General features: G+C 45.8%; 2 protein-coding genes across 2 annotated transcripts in view; both read right to left on the bottom strand.

Moving 5' to 3' along the window:
* LOC132894679 (zinc finger protein 260-like) overlaps positions 1-20,692 on the bottom strand; it is a 414,543-nt gene that overhangs the window by 212,231 nt on the left and 181,620 nt on the right. The gene's annotated exons all lie outside the window — the stretch shown is intronic.
* The window catches only part of si:ch211-63b16.4 (uncharacterized), a 166,337-nt gene that overhangs the window by 65,288 nt on the left and 80,357 nt on the right, over positions 1-20,692 (bottom strand). Inside the window, exons 8-10 of the mRNA XM_060932841.1 lie at positions 18,893-19,031; positions 17,929-18,012; positions 6,467-6,498 (exon numbers count right to left, since the gene is read on the bottom strand). Of these exons, the coding sequence (XP_060788824.1) occupies positions 6,467-6,498; positions 17,929-18,012; positions 18,893-19,031 (255 nt within the window). The remainder of the gene's footprint in view (positions 1-6,466; positions 6,499-17,928; positions 18,013-18,892; positions 19,032-20,692) is intronic.

Here is a 20,692-nt window from a genome sequence, read left to right as displayed (position 1 = left end):
GCATTATCTCCCGAGTTGGAATCCCGAAAGAGATTCTGACTGACCAAGGCACCTCGTTTATGTCACGTACACTGAACGAACTGTATGGGTTGTTGGGTATATTAAGCCGATCCGCACCAGTGTTTATCACCCACAAACGGATGGTTTAGTTGAACGGTTCGATCGCACCCTCAAGAATATAATTAAAAAATTCGTAAGTGAGGACGCACGTAATTGGGATTAATGGCTCGAACCCTTGCTATTTGCAGTGCGAGAGGTCCCCCAAGCCTCCACAGGGTTCTCCCCGTTTGAATTGTTATACGGGCGTAAGCCGCGTGGCATTCTAGATGTGCTGCGGGAAAATTGGGAGGAGGGACCTTCACCAAGTAAAAATGAAATCCAATACGTTATTGACCTGCGCGCAAAACTCCACATACTCACGCACCTAACCCAGGAGAATCTGCGGCAGGCACAAGAACGACAAACCCGCCTGTACGACAAGGGTACGTCCCTTAGGGAGTTCGCACCGGGAGATAAAGTACTTGTACTGTTGCCCACATCGAGCTCCAAATTGGTCACCAAGTGGCAAGGACCCTTTGAGGTCACACGGCGAGTCGGGGACGTTGACTGAGGTGAGGTGAACGGATAGGGGTGGGGCGCTACAGATTTACCACCTCAACGTGCTCAAACTCTGGAACGAGGAGGTCCCCGTGGCGTTGGTGTCGGTGGTTCCAGAGAAGGCGGAGCTGGGGCCAGAGGTTCAAAAGGGAACATTGGCATCACGTACCTCTCCGGTCCCCTGTGGAGACCACCTCTCCCTGACCCAACTCGCGGAGGTTGCCCAGTTGCAGAACGAGTTTTCGGACGTGTTCTCGCCCCTGCCCAGCCGCACCAACCTCATAGAGCACCACATTGAGACGCCCCCAGGGGTGGTAGTGCGTAGCCGCCCTTACAGGTTACCCGAGCACAAGAAAAAAGTGGTTCGGGAAGAACTCGAGGCCATGCTCGAAATGGGCATCGTCGAGGAGTCCCACAGTGACTGGAGCAGCCCGGTGGTCTTGGTACCCAAGGCCAACAGGTCGGTCCGGTTCTGTGTAGACTATAGAAAAGTCAACGCGGTGTCTAAATTCGACGCGTACCCAATGCCTCGTATTGATGAGTTGCTCGATCGGCTAGGCACGGCTCGTTTTTACTCGACACTGGATTTAACAAAGGGTTATTGGCAGATCCCCTTAACTCCATTATCCCTAGAAAAAAACGGCCTTTTCCACACCGTTTGGCTTACACCAATTTGTCACACTTCCTTTTGGGCTGTTTGGGGCGCCCGCTACGTTTCAGCGGCTGATGGATAGGGTCCTCCGCCTCCACGCCACCTATGCGGCCGCCTACCTCGACGACATTATTATCTATAGTAATGACTGGCCGAGGCACCTCCAACATCTGAGGGCCGTCCTTAGGTCGCTGAGGCGAGCGGGTCTCACAGCCAACCCAAAGAAGTGTGCGATTGGGTGGGTGGAAGTACGGTATCTGGGCTTCCACTTGGGCAACGGGCAGGTGCGTCCCCAAATTAACAAGACGGCAGCAATTGCGGCCTGCCCAAGGCCCAAGACCAAAAAGGGGGTGAGACAGTTCCTGGGGCTGACTGGTTATTTTCGTAGGTTTATACCTAATTATTTGGACGTCACCAGCCCGCTGACTGATCTGACTAAAAAGGGGGCACCAGATCCGGTCCAGTGGACGGAGCAATACCAGCGGGCTTTTTCTGAGGTAAAGGCTGCACTATGTGGGGGGCCACTTTTACACTCCCCTGACTTTTCTCTCCCCTTTATGTTACAGACGGATGCGTCAGACAGTGGGCTGGGGGCTGTTTTGCCCTAGGAGGTGGAGGGGGAGGATCGCCCAGTACTGTATATCAGTCGCAAGCTGTCGGTGCGTGAGGGGTGCTACAGCACGATTGAGAAAGAGTGCCTGGTGATCAAGTGGGCGGTCCTCGCCCTCCGTTACTACCTGCTGGGATGCCCTTTCACCCTCTGTTCGGACCACGCACCCCTCCAGTGGCTCCACCGCATGAAGGATGCCAATGCGCGGATCACCCGTTGGTATCTGGCACTCCAACCCTTTAACTTCAAGTTGATCCACAGGCCGGGAGCGCAGATGGTCATGGCGGACTTCCTCTCCCGTCGGGGGGGGGGGGGGAGTCAGCTGCAGGCCGGACAGCCGCCTGGCCTGAGTCAGGCGGTGGGGGTATGTGGCAGTGGGGGTGTGGTCAAGCATCGGTCTGTGACCGGAGGGCGGAGTCAGGGAAGGTAAGTGGCAGAATCACTACACCTGAGGAATGTGTTAAGGACATTAGACACTGGATGCTTATTAATTTCCTTCTGCTTAACTCTGACAAGACTGAAGTACTTGTGCTAGGACCACATACAGCTAGAAGTAAGTTTTCTGATTACACAGTGACTCTGGATGGCCTTTCTGTTTCTTCATGTGCAGCAGTAAAAGACCTTGGAGTGATTATTGACCCCAGTCTTTCATTCAAAACTCACATTGATAACATCACCCGGATAGCTTTCTTTCATCTCAGAAATATTGCAAAGATAAGAAATTTAATGTTATTGCATGACGCAGAAAAACTAGTCCATGCTTTCGTTACCTCCAGGTTGGATTATTGTAATGCCTTACTGTCTGGATGTTCCAATAATTGCATAAATAAGCTCCAGTTAGTTCAAAATGCAGCAGCAAGTGTCCTTACTAGAACTAGAAAATATGACCACATCACGCCTGTCTTATCCACACTGCATTGGCTCCCAATCAAATTTCCTATTGATTATAAAATACTACTATTGACCTTTAAAGCACTGAATGGTCTCGCACCACAGTACCTGAGTGAGCTTCTGCTCCTCTATGACCCTCCACGCCTACTTAGATCAAAAGGTGCAGGCTATCTGCTGGTACCTCGTATAGTGAAGGCTACATCAGGGGGCAGAGCCTTTTCTTACAAAGCCCCACAGTTATGGAACAGCCTTCCAAGTAATGTTCGGGAATCAGACTCAGTCTCAGCATTTAAATCTAGGCTGAAAACATATCTGTTTAGTCAAGCCTTTTGTTAATGGTGTTTATGAGGTAAAGGTGTAGATCTGGAGGATCCTCAGACAGAGTGTTTTGGTAAACTGGGATGTATGGATGCTGTCAGTCCCCACTCGCTTGCTCACTCGAGTTTGTTGATGGTGTAGTGGCTGCTGCTTTATGTCCCAGGGCTCCCTCATGCCTGTGTTACCTTCTGGCTCTCTCCTTTTAGTTATGCTGTCATAGTTAGTTGCCAGAGTCCCTGCTTGTACTCGGTGCAATATGTATACTGCTCCTACTTATTCAGGTGACATTGGGCATACCTAACAACCTGCGTTTTCTCCCCCCCAAATCTGTCCCTCTGAGTTACAAGGAGTCAACAGGAAATCTTTTGGTGGAGACCTTGACTGGCTATCATGGCCTGCAGGGAATCGGCCGTCGGACGTTCTGTCGCATGTCCCAGACCCGGTGAAATGTAACTGAATTGTCTTGGCCAGCCCTAAGGGTCCCATCTGCATCTCATCATTGCTGAGGAGTGTGCTCCCATCACCCAATCAAGCATCCAGCCAGAGCAGGTCATGATATATTTTTTACCATATTAACATGCCATTGTTGTGTGTTATGCCTGATGTCAAGACTTTTGTCTCTGTGAGCCTACCACACAGACTTAATACTTGTCATTTTTAGGGCATACCTAACATGTGTTTTCTTTCTCTCTCTCTCCCCCCCCCCCCCCAATCTGTCCCTCTGAGTTACATGTTGGTCCTGAGATTGAGATGCTGGCCTCTTCTGCCCCTCGGGCCTGCTTGGTCCATCCTGGTGCCCTGTGTCTGGTCAGAGTTTTATCGCATTGCTCCTGTGAAGGACGGCCCCATGAGGATAGTTGAGGGTTATACCTGGAGGATGCTCTGGACTCTTACAGTAATGCTTTTATGGCTGAGGACTACAGTTGTCTTGCTAACTTTAGGACTGCAGTTATCATGAACAGTTTTGCACTCAAGTTTCCATCAATGAAGAGCTATAACATCAACAAAACTGTCCTCATGTTAAAACTGTTAATATTATAGTCAGGCTGTCTGTTGTTGCCCAAATAAGGATGGGTTCCCTTTTGAGTCTGGTTCCTCTCGAGGTTTCTTCCTCATGTCGTCTGAGGGAGTTTTTCCTTGCCACCGTCGCCACAGGCTTGCTCATTGGGGATAGATTAGGGATAAAATTAGCTCATGTTTTAAGTCATTAAAATTCTGTAAAGCCGCTTTGCGACAATGTTTATTGTTAAAAGCGCTATACAAATAAACTTGACTTGACGTTAATTAATGTGTTTGTGTGCCTTCCCCAGTGACCGCGCCCTATTTAAGGAGAGAGAGCAAGAGCAGAGGGAGCTCTCTCCCCAACCAGACGACTGATGTGTGTGCGTGTGTCTGAGTGTGTGAGAGAGTAATATAAAAGCTGAAAAGCTAAATAAAAAGGAGTTTTGTGAACTCAGTTCTGGCCTGCCATCCTTCTGTGCTCCACCCACCTACACGAACTGTTACACACCCATAAAACATTCTTCCAAGAGCCTTCTGGCTTGTCCACGTGATCTTTAGCAAACTGCAGACGAGCAGCAATGTTCTTTTTGGAGAGCAGTGGCTTTCTCCTTGCAACCCTGCCATGCACACCATTGTTGTTCAGTGTTCTCCTGATGGTAGACTCATGAACATTAACGTTAGCCAATGTGAGAGAGGCCTTCAGTTGCTTAGAAGTTACCCTGGGGTCCTTTGTGACCTCGCCGACTATTACACGCCTTGCTCTTGAAGTGATCTTTGTTGGTCGACCACTCCTGGGGAGGGGAACAATGGTCTTGAATTTCCTCCATTTGTACACAATCTGTCTGACTGTGGATTGGTGGACTCCAAACTCTTTAGAGATGGTTTTGTAACCTTTTCCAGCCTGATGAGCATCAACAATGCTTTTTCTGAGGTCCTCAGAAATCTCCTTTGTTTGTGCCATGATACACTTCCACAAACATGTGTTGTGAAGCTCAGACCTTGATAGATCCCTGTTCTTTAAATAAAACAGGGTGCCCACTCACCTGATTGTCATCCCATTGATTGAAAACACCTGACTCTAATTTCACCTTCAAATTAACTGATAACCCTAGAGGTTCACATACTTTTACCACTCACAGATATGTAATATTGGATCATTTTCCTCAATAAATAAATGACCAAGTATAATATTTTTGTCTCATTTGTTTAACTGGATTCTCTTTATCTACTTTTAGGACTTGTGTGAAAATCTGATGATGTTTTAGGTCATATTTATGCAGAAATATAGAAAATTCTAAAGGGTTCACAAACTTTCAAGCACCACTGTAAATCTCTGTCACTCGTGAGGAAGTCGATGAATTGTTTTGATAAATTTGGGGACTTTGTTTGTAAATGTGTCAATATAATAAAAAGAAAAATCACACATTGGCTTGAAGATATGAAGTTTATCTTCTCGTGTTGAAAAACTCACATTTTTCATTACTAAATACATCACGGATCTGAGTAACATATTTAAATAATAATATTATCTGGCTTTTTTTCGTGGTCTATCAGATATATTCCATTCAGGGAGCATGATACTGAATGAGTTGAAGACGAGTAGCTGAATGGAATATATTTGATAGACCACAAAAAAAGCCAGCCAATATTATTATTATTATTATTATTATTATTATTATTATCCATACACATTCCTTTCGGGTGTTCAATGCCTCTTTCGCTTTCAAAATTCTTTCAAAATCTTCCGTATTTAATGATGCAAACCTGGCGCCCATGTTTGTTTACAAATTGTCACAGTCGCACGCCAGCCCGGAAGTTATGTCTCTGATGTGTGATGCCATGTTGTCTTGACAACCGTGCAATATCATAAATCATATTCAACACTCATTCTCCATTGGGTAGAGTGATGTAATACATGTAGGATAAGTGATATGCTAACAATATTGCATGCTATCAAACCAAATGAATGAAACCTGCTAGAAGGGAATAGAACACGTTTCTATTCCATCGAAAAAAAAGAGTCCTGTATGTATAAATGATCACCGATATTTCACTCTGATATTGTCACTCCCGGTGTTTTCCCACTGACTGGATGCACATTGTCAAAATGGCGAACCAGTTCAAAATTAAAATTCTTTTGATTAACTTACTTTTTTTGTGGTCGTGTCCATATAATATAAAGAACATTACACAGTGGTGCGAAGATATGAAGTTTATCTTCTCATGTTGAAAATATTTTACTTGTTCGCATCACTCACTCATGAATAGGTTCACCACTCAAAGTAAACTTCCTATTTTCGTGCCACTGTGTAATATTCTCTATATATACACACTGCATTTAATAAAGAACTGGTGGTCAAAACAATATTCTGTATAATATGGTGCTAATTGCTTACCAGAGTAAGCTTGCTGGCTGTCAAAACTCCTTCTGTGAATGTCAAGCACACACACACACAAGTTGGTCATACAAACAAACTCTCAAAAAATTAACACATTTTTAAACCTATTTAAACAATGAATCCAGTCGGTCCATGTTACAGAGAGTACAGTGCAAAGAACAGTGTAGTGAAATCATAAACAGCAGGAGGTCAAGGTTACAGGCTCATATCTCCCTACAATAATACACACACACACACAATAGCAGGGGCCACACGCCAGTGTGTTTGCTGATGGGCTTAGGGGAGGCTTGGACTGTGTAATTGTTTGATGGATATGATGAGATTGTTTTTGAGAAAGTAAAGGATGGTATTCTTGGCTAAAGTCATTCTAAGGACAAAACACTAGATTAGAATTAAAAATAAAACCTTCATATGATTACCTATGGTTATAGTAACCTTTGTTAAACTAAAGTTACAAAGCCTTATTCAATTAAAGTTCCATATTCAGTATAGTGTATGACATAATACAGCACTTCAGGTTTGGGGGAAATAAAACCTACTATAAATATGCACCTTGTAATGTTTCTAGACCGATAACAACAACAACTGAATTTTTTCTTAGTTAGTGACTTATCAAAGAGGAATTAATACAGTTTTATACCAACCAAACTGGCACAGTTCAAATATTTGTACAGATAAAGCGAGGTCTCTCCATTCCATATAAAATTTGGGCTCCACTCCAGACTCTAATAAGAAAGAGTTGACTTTGAGCCCCTGTGCACCATCAAGCTAAAATAACCCTCTTTAGTTTGAGCTTCCTGAAGGTTATTTTAGCAGGGAATTATTCTAAAGAGGTATTCGGACTCCCTTTAGCCTTTTACTTCAACACAACACTGGATTTACAATTAAACAAAGTCGAGAAGAATCTGGGAACAAACGACAGTGAAGGAATCCGAATTTCCCGTCGATTTACAAACCGAACACAGAATGACACTGCAATTTTCATCATACATTCAACACAGGAACTCAACATGCCACGCCCCCTGAAACAGAGCTCCCTTCACTCGCTTTTCGGCTGACAGCTTTTCACTTTGGCATGTTTTACTGACCCCTGTATTATTGATGCTGTCCGATGTGCTCAGGGACAGGAGGGGCTCTGAGTGTTTTTTACTGGTCCCTGTATTATCGATGCTGTCCGACGTGCTCGGGGATGGTCGGGGCTCTGAGTGCGTTTTTTACTGACCCCTGTATTACTGTCGCTGCCTGATGTGCTCAGGGACGGGAGGGGCTCCGGTTGTGTTTTTTTACCGACTCCTATATTACTGTCGCTGTCTGATGTGCTCAGGGACGGGAGGGGCTCTGAGTGTGCCCCTCTGAGTGTGCCTCTTCAGCCTTTAAATCATCTTCAGTGTTTCAAGAAGCCCCGCCCAAAAAACTCTGCCAGCTCAGACTGTGCCATTGTTTGACTCGTGCAGCGATAATTACACCCCCACACCGCACCGATTAAGAGAGACACTGTGATTGGTCAAAAGCTTGGCGCTCGTTTGTTCATTATGTGTAGTTGATTTTTATTGGTCACAAGCACATGCTCATTGTTTACACTCTGGCTTCCCACCGTCTCTTCACTGGGGTTGGATTTTGGCAAACGGGGGGATTTCTATAAAAGATGACTTCTGATAATGATGACAAATACATTCGTCAGTGTGACGACTGCTAGTAATTTTCTCTTTGTCACTGATGAATTATGTTCTTCAATGACGAGAGTGATGAGCGCCAGTGCTCACCCTGAAAGACAATATATCAAATGTTGAAACTGAGATTTTTTTTTTTTGAAAAATATAAGCTCATTTTGAATTTGATGTCAGCAAATTCAATGACAATTGAATAACAATGTATTTGTTATTTTCAGAAAAGTTGGGACAGGGGCATGTTTACCACTTTGTTGCATCATCTCTACTTTTAATAACACTCTGTAAACATTTGGGAACTGAGGAGAACAAGTGGTGTAGTTTTGAAAGAGAAACAGTGTCCCATTCTTGCATGATATACAATTTCAGTTGCTCAACAGTTCAGAGTCTCCCTTGTATTTTGCGCTTCATAATGCGCCAAATGTTTTAAATGGGGGACAGGTCTAGACTGCAGCAGGCCAGTTTAATACCCAGACTCTCTTATTATGGAGCCATGCAGTTGTAATATGTGCAGAAAGTGGTTTATCATTATCTTATTGAAAGAAGGAAGGCCTTCCCTGAAAAAGACATCATCTGGATGGCAGCATGTTGCTCCAAAACCTGTATATATCATTCAGCATTAATGACGCCTTCCCAGATGTACAAGCTACTCATGTCATGTGCACTAACGCCCCCTCATACCATCACAGATGCTGGCTTTTGAGTCGTGCATTGATCCCTCTCCTCTTTAGCCTGGAGGACGTGGTGTCCATGATTGAGCATATCCAAGGATAAGAGCAAGGCAGGAATACAACCTGGACGGGATGCTAGTCAGTCAAAGCTATACTCTAGAAATAGTCTATTTTCTTAATATTGCATTAAAATTGATATAGAAAGCCACTATTAATAACCATATAACCTCAAACTAAATTAAGTCAAGAAGCTATCACAGTTGCGCTATAGGTAGCCTATAGCGCAAGTCAACTACATCTATTTAATTTTTTATAGTAAACTCACTGTTGGCTGTTGAGAATCAACAACATACAGTCATCCAGCGTACACTCTAGCAGCTCATTTCGGACTATTTTGGACTGCCAATTTTTTCAACTGTGTTGAGGTAATATAAATCAACCAGATTTGTCAGGATTTGGCAAGATTTCCAGCATGACTACATCTGAAAACAAAACACAACCTTTGCATGAGAAACAAGTATTTCTGACATCCAGACTTTCTCCACTCCATAATCCATTTTTTTCACTTCCCCGTATCTTTGCAAGACATCTTATACAACAGTAAAGGTTCTGTGAATCAAAGACATATGTTCTGCATTTACATTTTGCCATTTGGTGGAAATGTATTAAAATTTTATTCAGATTACTTGATATAAAACAAGATCTGAGCAGCTGCAGACTGTGTTTAACTAGCTCAATCTGGCAACCATGTCATTAACTGTCCTGTATGCTCCTTCTCCTCAAATGAAAAATGTACACAAAGCAAGCATGGGGCAGGAAAAGGCCGAATCCCATTTCACCCCTTGGACCAACCCCTTGGCCCTTCCCCTCCATTTTGCGCGTTCACGTGAAGGGGTAGGGGTATCCCAATCCCAGTTAACGCGGAGGGGTAGGGAAAGGGGTAGGGCTTCTGTACCCCTCCAAACGGAGATTTTCCTGGAGCTGACTCCGAACGAAGGGGTTTGAGTGATTTCCCACAATGCCATGCGGATTTCAGCGAGATTTCATGCGGATTTCAGAAAGATGGCGGTTCCCGCGGCGAAAGATTGTCATAAATGTATTTTCTCCATTATTTACGTGTTTTAAGTTGTTATCCAGAGGAAACATGCCGCTTGATTTGCTTTCGAGCTGAGAATGAGCAGCGATTTCTGAAATCCAAGCTGCTGCTAAAAAGCTTTGGGAGTGAGTATTGTTTTCAGTTGCTTGACTGCGTACGTTTTGTTCTGTTATTCTCGCTTTTATTGTTTACATGAGTGTTCTGACACCTCATTCTGTCGGATGTGGTGCACGAAGCGCCAAAGATATCCCATTCAGTGGTGTTAGTTAACAAATCACACCCTGCCAGCAGAGATTTCTGCCTCTGGCTCTGACTGTAGCGGCTGGTCGCAGCCAATGACGCATTTGGTCGCGTTTTGCTAACGTAAACGCTGACGGAGGTACGCGATGACGTATGCGATCGTTGAAGGGCTATCCCAATACGTAAGGGTTGAATTTCAAGCCCTATCCCTTGTAGCTCAGTTTCAAGGGGAAGGGCCAAGGGGAAGGGGGAGGGGAAGGGGGAGGGGTAGGGGTAGAAATTAGAATTGGGATTGGGCCAAAATCTTGCCTATGTGGATGTCTATTAGCGTTTGTTGCAGTTCTCATTTTTCACCACTAGATGTAATAATTAAATAATATTGGCTGGTGTTGAGTGGTCCATCAGATATATTCCATTCAGTGAGCATGATACTGAACGAGTCAAAGACGAGTAGCTGAATGGAATATATGATAGACCACGAAAAAAAGCCAGCCAATATCTCGTCTCGTCTTCTTCCGCTTATCCAGGACCGGGTCGCGGAGGCAGCAGTCTAAGCATGGAAGCCCAAACTTCCCTTTCCCCAGACACCTCGGCCAGCTCCTCGGGAAGAACACCGAGGCGTTCCCAGGCCAGCCGAGAGACATAGTCCCTCCAGCGTGTCCTGGGTCTTCCCCGGGGCCTCCTCCCGGGGGGACATGCCTGGAACACCTCCCCAGGGAGGCGTCCAGGAGGCATCCGAAAAAGATGCCCGAGCCACCTCAGCTGGTTCCTCTCGATGTGGAGGAGCAGCGGCTCTACTCCGAGCTCCTCCCGAGTGACTGTGCTTCTCACCCTATCTCTAAGGGAGCGCCCAGCCACCCTGCGAAGGAAACTCATTTCAGCCGCTTGTATCCGCGATCTTGTTCTTTCTGTCATTACCCAAAGCTCATGACCATAGGTGAGAGTCGGAACGTAGATCGACCGGTAAATTGAGAGCTTCGCCTTTTGGCTCAGCTCCTTCTTCACCACGACGGACCGGTAAAGCGACCGCATCACTGCGGAGGCTGCACCGATCCGCCTGTCGATCTCACGCTCCATCCTTCCCTCACTCGTGAACAAGATCCCGAGATACTTAAACTCCTCCACTTGAGGCAGGACTTCTCCACCAACCTGGAGAGGGCAAGCCACCCTTTTCCGGTCGAGAACCATGGCCTCGGACTTGGAGGTGCTGATTCTCATCCCAGCCGCTTCACACTCGACTGCAAACCGCCCCAGTGCATGCTGAAGGTCCTGGTTTGAAGAAGCCAACAGGACAACATCATCCGCAAAAAGCAGAGATGAAATCCTGTGGTTCCCAAACAGGATTCCTTCCGGCCCCTGGCTGCGCCTAGAAATTCTGTCCATAAAAATTATGAACAGAACCGGTGACAAAGGGCAGCCCTGACGGAGTCCAACATGCACTGGGAACAGGTCTGACTTACTGCCGGCAATGCGAACCAGACTCCTGCTCCGTTCGTACAGGGACCGGACAGCCCTTAGCAAAGAGCCCCGAACCCCATACTCCCGAAGCACCCCCCACAGAATACCACGGGGGACACGGTCGAATGCCTTCTCCAGATCCACAAAGCACATGTGGACTGGTTGGGCAAACTCCCATGAACCCTCGAGCACCCTATGAAGGGTATAGAGCTGGTCCAGTGTTCCGCGACCAGGACGAAAACCGCATTGTTCCTCCTGGATCCGAGGTTCGACTATCGGTCGAATTCTCCTCTCCAGTACCCTGGAGTAAACTTTCCCTGGGAGGCTGAGAAGTGTGATTCCCCTATAATTGGAGCACACTCTCCGGTCCCCTTTCTTAAAAAGAGGGACCACCACCCCAGTCTGCCACTCCAGAGGCACTGTCCCCGACCGCCACGCGATGTTGCAGAGGCGTGTCAACCAAGACAGCCCCACAACATCCAGAGACTTGAGATACTCAGGGCGGATCTCATCCACCCCCGGTGCCTTGCCACCGAGGAGCTTGCAAACCACCTCAGTGACTTCGGCTTGGGTAATGGACGAGTCCACCTCTGAGTCATCAGCCTCAGTCTCCTCAGTGGAAGACATGACGGTGGGATTGAGGAGATCCTCAAAGTATTCCTTCCACCGCCCGACAATGTCCCCAGTCGAGGTCAACAGCTCCCCACCCGCACTGTAAACAGTGTTGGCAGAGTACTGCTTCCCCCTCCTGAGGCGCCGGACGGTTTGCCAGAATTTCTTCGAGGCCGACCGATAGTCCTTCTCCATGGCCTCCCCGAACTCCTCCCAGTTCCGAGTTTTTGCCTCCACAACTGCCCGAGCTGCAGCACGCCTGGCCTGCCGATACCCGTCGGCTGCCTCAGGAGTCCCGGAGGTCAACATGGCCCGATAGGACTCCTTCTTCAGCTTGACGGCATCCCTTACTTCCGGTGTCCACCACCGGGTTCGGGGATTGCCGCCACGACAGGCACCGGAGACCTTGCGGCCACAGCTCCGAACAGCTGCGTCCACAACGGAGGTAGAGAACATGGTCCACTCAGACTCAATGTCCCCCGCCTCCCTCGGAAGCTGGGAAAAGCTCTCCCGGAGGTGGGAGTTAAAGACCTCCCCAACAGAGTGCTCGGCCAGACGTTCCCAGCAGACCCTCACCATACGTTTGGGCCTGCCAGGTCTGTCCAGCTTCCTCCTCCGCCAGCGGATCCAACTCACCACCAGGTGGTGATCAGTTGACAACTCAGCCCCTCTCTTCACCCGAGTGTCCAAGACATAGGGTCGGAGATCAGATGACACGACTACAAAGTCGATCATCGACCTCCGACCTAAGGTGTCCTGGTGCCACGTGCACTTATGGACACCCCTATGCTCGAACATGGTGTTCGTTATGGACAAACCGTGACTAGCACAGAAGTCCAATAACAAAACACCACTCGGGTTCAGATCGGGGAGGCCGTTCCTCCCAACCACGCCCCTCCAGGTGTCACTGTCATCGCCCACGTGAGCATTGAAGTCCCCCAGTAGCACAATGGAGTCCCCAGTCTGAGCACCCCTCAGTACCTCTCCCAGGGACTCCAAGAAGGCCGGATACTCTATACTGCTATTTGGCCCGTAGGCACAAACAACAGCAAGAGCCCTCTCCCCAATCCGAAGGCGCAGAGAGGCGACCCTCTCGTTCACTGGGGTAAACTCCAACACATGGCGGCTGAGCTGGGGAGCTATAAGGAAGCCCACACCAGCCCGCCGCCGCTCACCATGGGCGACTCCAGAGAAGTGGAAAGTCCAGCCCCTCTCGAGGAGCTGGGTTCCAGAGCCCAAGCTGTGCGTGGAGGTGAGCCCGACTATCTCTAGCCGGTACCTCTCAACCTCCCGCACAAGCTCAGGCTCCTTCCCCCCCAGCGAAGTGACATTCCATGTCCCAACAGCCAGCCGCTGTGTCCGGGGGTCAGGTCGTCGAGGCCCCTGCCTTCGACTGCCACCCAATCCACACTGCACCAAACCCCTACTGCTACCTCTGTGGGTGGTGAACCCACAGGAGGGCCAGCCAATATTATTATTATTATTATTATTATTATTATACATTCCTTTCGAGTGTTCAACACATCTTTCTCTTTCAAAATTCTCTCAAAATCTTACGTATTTAAATGAAGCAAACCTGGCGGCCATGTTTGTTTACAAATTGTCAGTGGCTCGCTAGCGCGGAAGTTTTACGTCTCTGACGTATGGCATCATGTTGTCTTGACAACCGTGCAATATCGTAAACCATATTCAACGCTCATTCTCCATTGCATAGAGTGACATAATACACGTAGGATAAGCGATATGCTAACAATATTGCATGCCATCAAACCAAATGAATGAAACCCACTAAAAGGGAATAGAACACGTTTTTATTCCATCGAAAAAGTGTCCCGTATGTTTAATAATAATAAATATGAAAGCTAAGGATTGCACAACAACTACAAATGTAAGCAAATCAATAGAAAATCGCATGTCAAATAACAATATTATTTTAAATCATTGGTCAGTCAAATGAGGTTATTAATATATCAAGGGAATTTAAAATGGATGGAAAGCAGGAGATTAACATTTGTTGAGCGGCTGATATATATAGTATTGTGCAAGTCTTAGGCATCTTATTTTTTTTTCATACAAACTTTGTTATAGATTTCTATTTTAAAGGTCCCATGGCATGGTGGTTTGTTGATGCTTTAAACGGGCTCGTGGAGGTTTCTGGATGTTATATCCACAGCCTTTCTCGAAATGAACCCTCGGCACGTAGATATAGCCTCCTGGGAGAAAGCCCCATTTCAGCGCTTTTCCCAGTGCGTCGTTTTGCTAATGAGAAGCAGGAGGCGGGGAAGGGTAGAGGGTGGGGGCGGGTCTTATCATTAATATTCATGACATGTAAACGTGTTACTTCTGATTGGCTAACAGCACTGTGACGCTACCTCCAGTGGGTCAGAACAAGCGGATGTGGGTGTCTTACTATGGCGAGAGAGAAGGAACAAACCGCGAAGGGAAAAATACCGCACGCTGACGTCATTAAGGTGCGACGCGAGGAAATAAAATAAATTCAACAAATGTTTGGGTTTTTACTGAACAAACAAACAAATAAAATGAACAAGTGACTTAAAAAAAGAATGTGGGTGTCTTTGTAAAAACTGTTTTGATTGGCTATTATAACAGAGCATACTGCAGGCTTTTTGGTTTTGTAGCGCACAGTACCTGGCTAACTGCAGGAAGCGGTTAGCTGCACAGCTAATGTAGCCATTGCAAGGCTAACGTGGCACCGATTTTAAAACACGGCAAAACATAAGCTCATAAGTTACAGTCAATTTCCAGACTAAACTCAGTTTAACAGAGCATGCTGCAGGCTTTTTGGTTTTGTAGCGCAGAGTACCTGGCTAACTGCAGGAAGCGGTTAGCTGCACAGCTAATGTAGCCATTGCAAGGCTAACGCACCGATTTTAAAACACGGCAAAACGACTTAACAGTTATACACTTACTTGTTCAGTGTTTGTTGCTGATGCGGCAGGGATGCTTGGTACGGACCCAGGCTTCAGTGACAGTTGATGTGCAAAACCTGCCCTGTACTGTCCCAAGTTGTGGAAACATTCATCAGGAAAATGCTTCCGACAAACATACACCGTCTTAGGTAGACTCGATGGCGTATTATTGGAGTAAATAAAATTAAGCCACTGCGTCTTCAGGGGCTCTCCCGTCAGCAGTAAAAACAGACTCCTTTCTGTGTTGTCACATCCATGTACAGCGCAACTTCCATGTTTGGTGGCAACTTTTGAGCTGGGCGGGCAATCCATACAGTGGGTGGGAATCCGGGGGGGGCATGGGGATCATCTCCCTTGCTGACGTAGTAAAGGGAAGAGCTTATCAACGCGCCGTTTTGACGTGCCATTCTCAAATGTTGGGCATAGTTTGGTTTACACATTATGAAATTTCTAGCCACTGGGGTGACTTAAGAAGGTCAGAGGAACTCATTTTAACGTTAAAAAACCTCAGAAAGTAAAAATTTCATGCCATGGGACCTTTAAGACTTCTACATTATCGAGTCAGTACAAAAACATCTTAGAGTCCAAACATTCATTTTCCAGCACAAAATTAAATGTTACAAGAAAGAAAAAAAAAAAGTTTGTATCTGAGCAGCATATTCCATAAGAGAGCACTTTTCAGATTAAAAAAGAAAACATAATGAAGGCTACTGGGTTTGTGTAAAATGAAGTGAATGTGACAAAGTGTCCAGAAGAACTGTGGCTGGTTCTGTAAGATGCTCAGTAAAACCTACAGATCATTTCTGCATAAAACTGACCTCACTGGACCTGAGATGGATTTTTTTTTTTTTTTATATAGCAAAGGTTCGTCTCACACCAAATACTGACTTTGTTTAATTTATTATGGCTCACTGATTACTGTTTATAGTATTTTTTAATGTTGAAACATTTTATTTCATTATTTTTAAGCCATTTTTTGGGGGTTAAACTCAGCTGTGGAGTTCCTAACGAGATTGTTTAATAAGATCCTAGAGAATGAGAAAATGCCAAATGAATGGAGAAAGAATGCGCTAGTGCCAATATACAAGAATAAGGGAGATGTACAGAGCTGCAGTAATTACAGAGGGATAAAACTGATGAGCCACACCATGAAGTTATGGGAAAGGGTATTAGAGGTGAGACTGAGAAGAGAGGTAGCAATCTGTGAACAGCAGTATGGGTTTATGCCAAGGAAGAGCACGTTGGATGCAATTTTTGCTTTAAGAATGTTAATGGAGAAGTACAGGGAAGGCCAGAGAAAGCTACATTGTGTGTTTGTAGACCTGGAAAAGGCATACGATAGAGTGCCAAGAGATGAGTTATGGTATTGTATGAGAAAGTGTGGAGTGAATAAGAAGTATATTAGAGTGGTGCAGGACATGTATGAGAACAGTGAAACAGCAGTGAGGTGTGCAGTTGGAACGACTGAATGGTTCAAGGTGAAGGTGGGACTTCATCAAGGATCTGCTTTGAGTCCTTTTTTGTTTGCCATAGTGATGGACAGCTTGACGGACAAAGTGAGGCAAGAGTCACCATGTAACATGATGTTTGAGGATGACATTGTGATATGTGGTGAAAGTAGAAAGGAGGTTGAGCTGGGTTTGGAGAGATGGAGGGATGCATTGGAACAAAGAGGAATGAAGGTGAGCAGTAGCAAAACAGAATACATGTGCATCAATGAGAATGGGGATGAGAGTGTAGTGAAGATGCAAGGAGTAGACGTAAAGAAAGTTGGTGAATTCAAGTACCTGGGGTCAACTGTGCAGGAAAATGGGGGCTGCGATAGTGAGGTGAGAAAGAGAGTGCAGGCAGGGTGGAGCAGTTGGAGAAGGATTTCAGGAGTCATTTGTGATGGGAAAGTCCCAGCAAAAGTGAAAGGTAAGATGTATAAGACAGTAGTGAGACCAGCTGTGATGTACGGATTGGAGACCGTACCCTTAACGAAGAGACAGGAGGCAAAGTTGGAGGTGGCGGAGTTGAGGATGTTAAGGTTCGCGATGGGAGTGACAAGGTTGGACAGGATAAGGAACGAGCACATCAGAGGGACAGCACATGTAGGGAGTTTGGGAATTAAGCTAAGAGAGAGGAGACTGAGATGGTATGGGCACATCCTGAGAAGAGATGCAGAGCATGTTGGAAGGAGAATGTTGAGGATGGAGCTGCCAGGCACACGAAAACGAGGAAGACCAAAGAGGAGATAAATGGATGTGGTGAGAGAGGACATGAAAGTGGCAGGTGTGGTAAAGAAGGATGCAGAAGACAGGGAGCAATGGAGATGAAAGATCCGCTGTGGCGACTCCTAATCAGGAGCAGCCAGAAGATGATTTTTAAGCCCTTTTTGGTCTACAGCATTACTTTACATGTGTCTAAGACTTTTTCACAGTACTGTAAATCTTGGGGCTCTGCTTCAGCTGCCACTACTGCTACCGAGCCTCTTTGTTCGGTAGGGCTTTTGTTCACCCTTTTTCACCCAAAAAATTTAGCCTTCAAGTACTGTGAAGACAACATAGCATACTGCACTTTTTAACAAATGGTGACAATGAAAACCGAGAATTATTTTTTGGTAAAATGCCAGAAGAGTAAAAGCCATCATCTTAAATAGTTTTTAAAATGTTTTCCAGATCCACAACATTATTGGTGTTGAATTTAGCATGGAATATTCAGATCGAATCACAAAGGAATGACTTTCTAAAACCTTTTATAACACCTAGATAACTATCTACACATTCAGTTTGTTTCAGCTTACCTTTATCAGACTTGCCCCTCATATTTATGACCATAATGTTTAACATCATGTGAGACTTGCTGGCAAAATCTCCTTTTGAGACACCTGTATAAAAACACAAAGTGTGTGCTCTTACCTTACAGACATGAGGTCTAAAATTCTACAGGACCCATACGAAAAAGAACAGTAAAGAACTTATAAGAATTTACCACTGTCTTAGTAGTAAATCCTTATAAATATAAGGATAAATCCTTATAAGGATTTATAAATAAATATATATGCCATGTATGATTTACTCCTGAAAGTGGCCCATTTTGCATTTTCCTCATACAAATTTTTTATGAAAATCTAGTATGTATGAAGTGAACATTGTGCATGGTTTTAACAGATAATGTGTATGATGAATTACACCGTCTTTGTATGCTTCATGTAATGTTTGTAGTTTTAAATTATATTTTACAGTTTAAAATGTGCATCCCTTTTATATGCAAATCCAACACAAACATATGTGGATTTACATATAAAAGGCATATACATTTTAAACTGTAAAATATAATTTAAAACTACAAACATTACATGAAGCATACAAAGACGGTGTAATTCATCATACACATTATCTGTTAAAACCATGCACAATGTTCACTTCATACATACTAGATTTTCATAAAAAATTTGTATGAGGAAAATGCAAAATGGGCCACTTTCAGGAGTAAATCATACATGGCATATATATTTATTTATAAATCCTTATAAGGATTTATCCTTATATTTATAAGGATTTACTACTAAGACAGTGGTAAACTCTTATAAGTTCTTTACTGTTCTTTTTCATATGGGGAGTTGCACCAACATGAAAAGTTAATTTAAAAAATTACTACATTCTCGTATCTCTTCTTTATGTCCACAGAAAGAGAAATAATGAACGCCTGTAGCATGCTGCATCCTCTTACCTCTAACTGGTTCTCTGTATAGGGGGTTCTCTCACCTGTGTTCCTGTGGGTGATCCCACTGTGGTACACATCCATCAGTTCCTGAGCAGAGCCGACCTCCAGCTCTCTCAGCCCCTCCAGCAGTACCACTTCCTCTGTGTCATGGATACGGCAAACCTCACTCACCTGAGGCTCCTAAAAGCGAGGATCTAAGATTAGGGTCAGTGTTTATCCTGTATACATTTTAAAAAACTGTTGTTATAAGGTTAATCTGATGCTCCTCTGTCAGAAGTTACACTGACATGGATAGTAAAGGAACAGAAACATGGTAATCTGATGTGGCTAACAATAAATGAAGGCAAAGCATAATGCAAACATCTTAGATGTTTTTTGTTTGCTTTAACTGTTCCAGAAACAAGGGTTCTCAAATTATTTTGCAGCCAGGAAGCACTTCACCTCAAACTTAAATGGCTGGAGGGCGAGATACCAACGGGTGAGCTACGCATTGGTATCCTTCATGCAGTGGAGCCACCGGAGGGGCGCGTGGTCCAAACAGAGAGTGAAAGGGTGCCCCAGCAGGTAGTATCGGAGGGCGAGGACCGCCCACTTGATGGCGAGACACTCCTTCTCAATTGTGCTGTACCTGCTTTCACGCATTGAAAGTTTCCGGCTAATGTACAGCACGGGGCGCTCCTCGCCCTCCACCTCCTGGGACATAACAGCCCCCAGCCCTCTTTCCGATGCATCAGTCTGCAAAATAAAGGGGAGAGTAAAAGTGGCCCCCCACACAGTGCAGCTTTTACCTCAGAGAAGGCTTGTTGGCACTGCTCCATCCACTGGACCGAATCTGGAGCCCCCTTTTTAGTGAGATCGGTTAGCGGGCTGGTGATGTCCGAATAATTAGGTAGAAACCTACGATAATAGCCAACCAGCCCCAAGAACTGTCTCACCTCCTTTTTGGTCTTGGGCCTCGGGCAGGCCCGCAATCACTGCAGTCTTGTTAATTTGGGGATGCACCTGCCCATGGCCCAAGTGGAACCCCAGATACCGCACTTCCACCTGCCCAATCCCACACTTTTTTGGGTTAGCTGTGAGGCCTGCTCGCCTCAGTGACTTTAGAACAGCCCTCAGGTGTTCCAAGTGCCACGGCCAATCATTACTGTAAATTATGATGTCGTCTAGATAGGCGGCCGTGTAGGCAGCGTGAGGGCGGAGGACCCTGTCCATAAGCTGCTGGAATGTAGTGGGCACCCCAAACAACCCAAAAGGGAGCGTGACAAATTGGTGTTATCCAAACAGTGTGGAAAAGGCCATTTTCTCTCGGGATAGAGGAGTCAAGGGGATCTGCCAATCTCCCTTTGTTAGATCCAGTGTCGAATAAAAGCGAGCAGCGCCTAACCGATCAAGCAACTCATCAATGCAAGGCATTGGGTATGCATCAAATTCAGACACCGCGTTGACCTTTCTATAGTCCACACAGAACCGGACCAACCCGTTGGCCTTGGGAACCAGGACCACTGGGCTGCTCCAGTCACCTCGATTATGCCCATTTCGAGCATGGCCTTGAGTTCGTCCTGAGCCACCTTTTTCTTGTGTTCGGGCAATCAGTAAGGACGGCTACGCACTACCACCCCCGGGGTCATTGCAATGTGGTGTTCTATGAGGTGGGTATGACCAGGAAGGGGTGAGAACATGTCGGAAAATTCCTTCTGCAACTTGGCTACCTCTGTGAGTTGGGCCGGTGAGAGGTGGTCTCCACAAGGGACCGGAGTGGTCTGAGATGTTATCATTTTTACCTCCGGCCCCAGCTCCGCCTTTTCTGGGACTACCGACGCCAACGCCATGGGGACCTCCTC

This window comes from Neoarius graeffei, chromosome 11 (genome assembly GCF_027579695.1).
Source record: "Neoarius graeffei isolate fNeoGra1 chromosome 11, fNeoGra1.pri, whole genome shotgun sequence".
Lineage (NCBI taxonomy): Eukaryota > Metazoa > Chordata > Actinopteri > Siluriformes > Ariidae > Neoarius > Neoarius graeffei.
The sequence above is the reverse complement of the archived record's forward strand: the minus strand, read 5'-3'. Positions and strand labels throughout refer to the sequence as shown.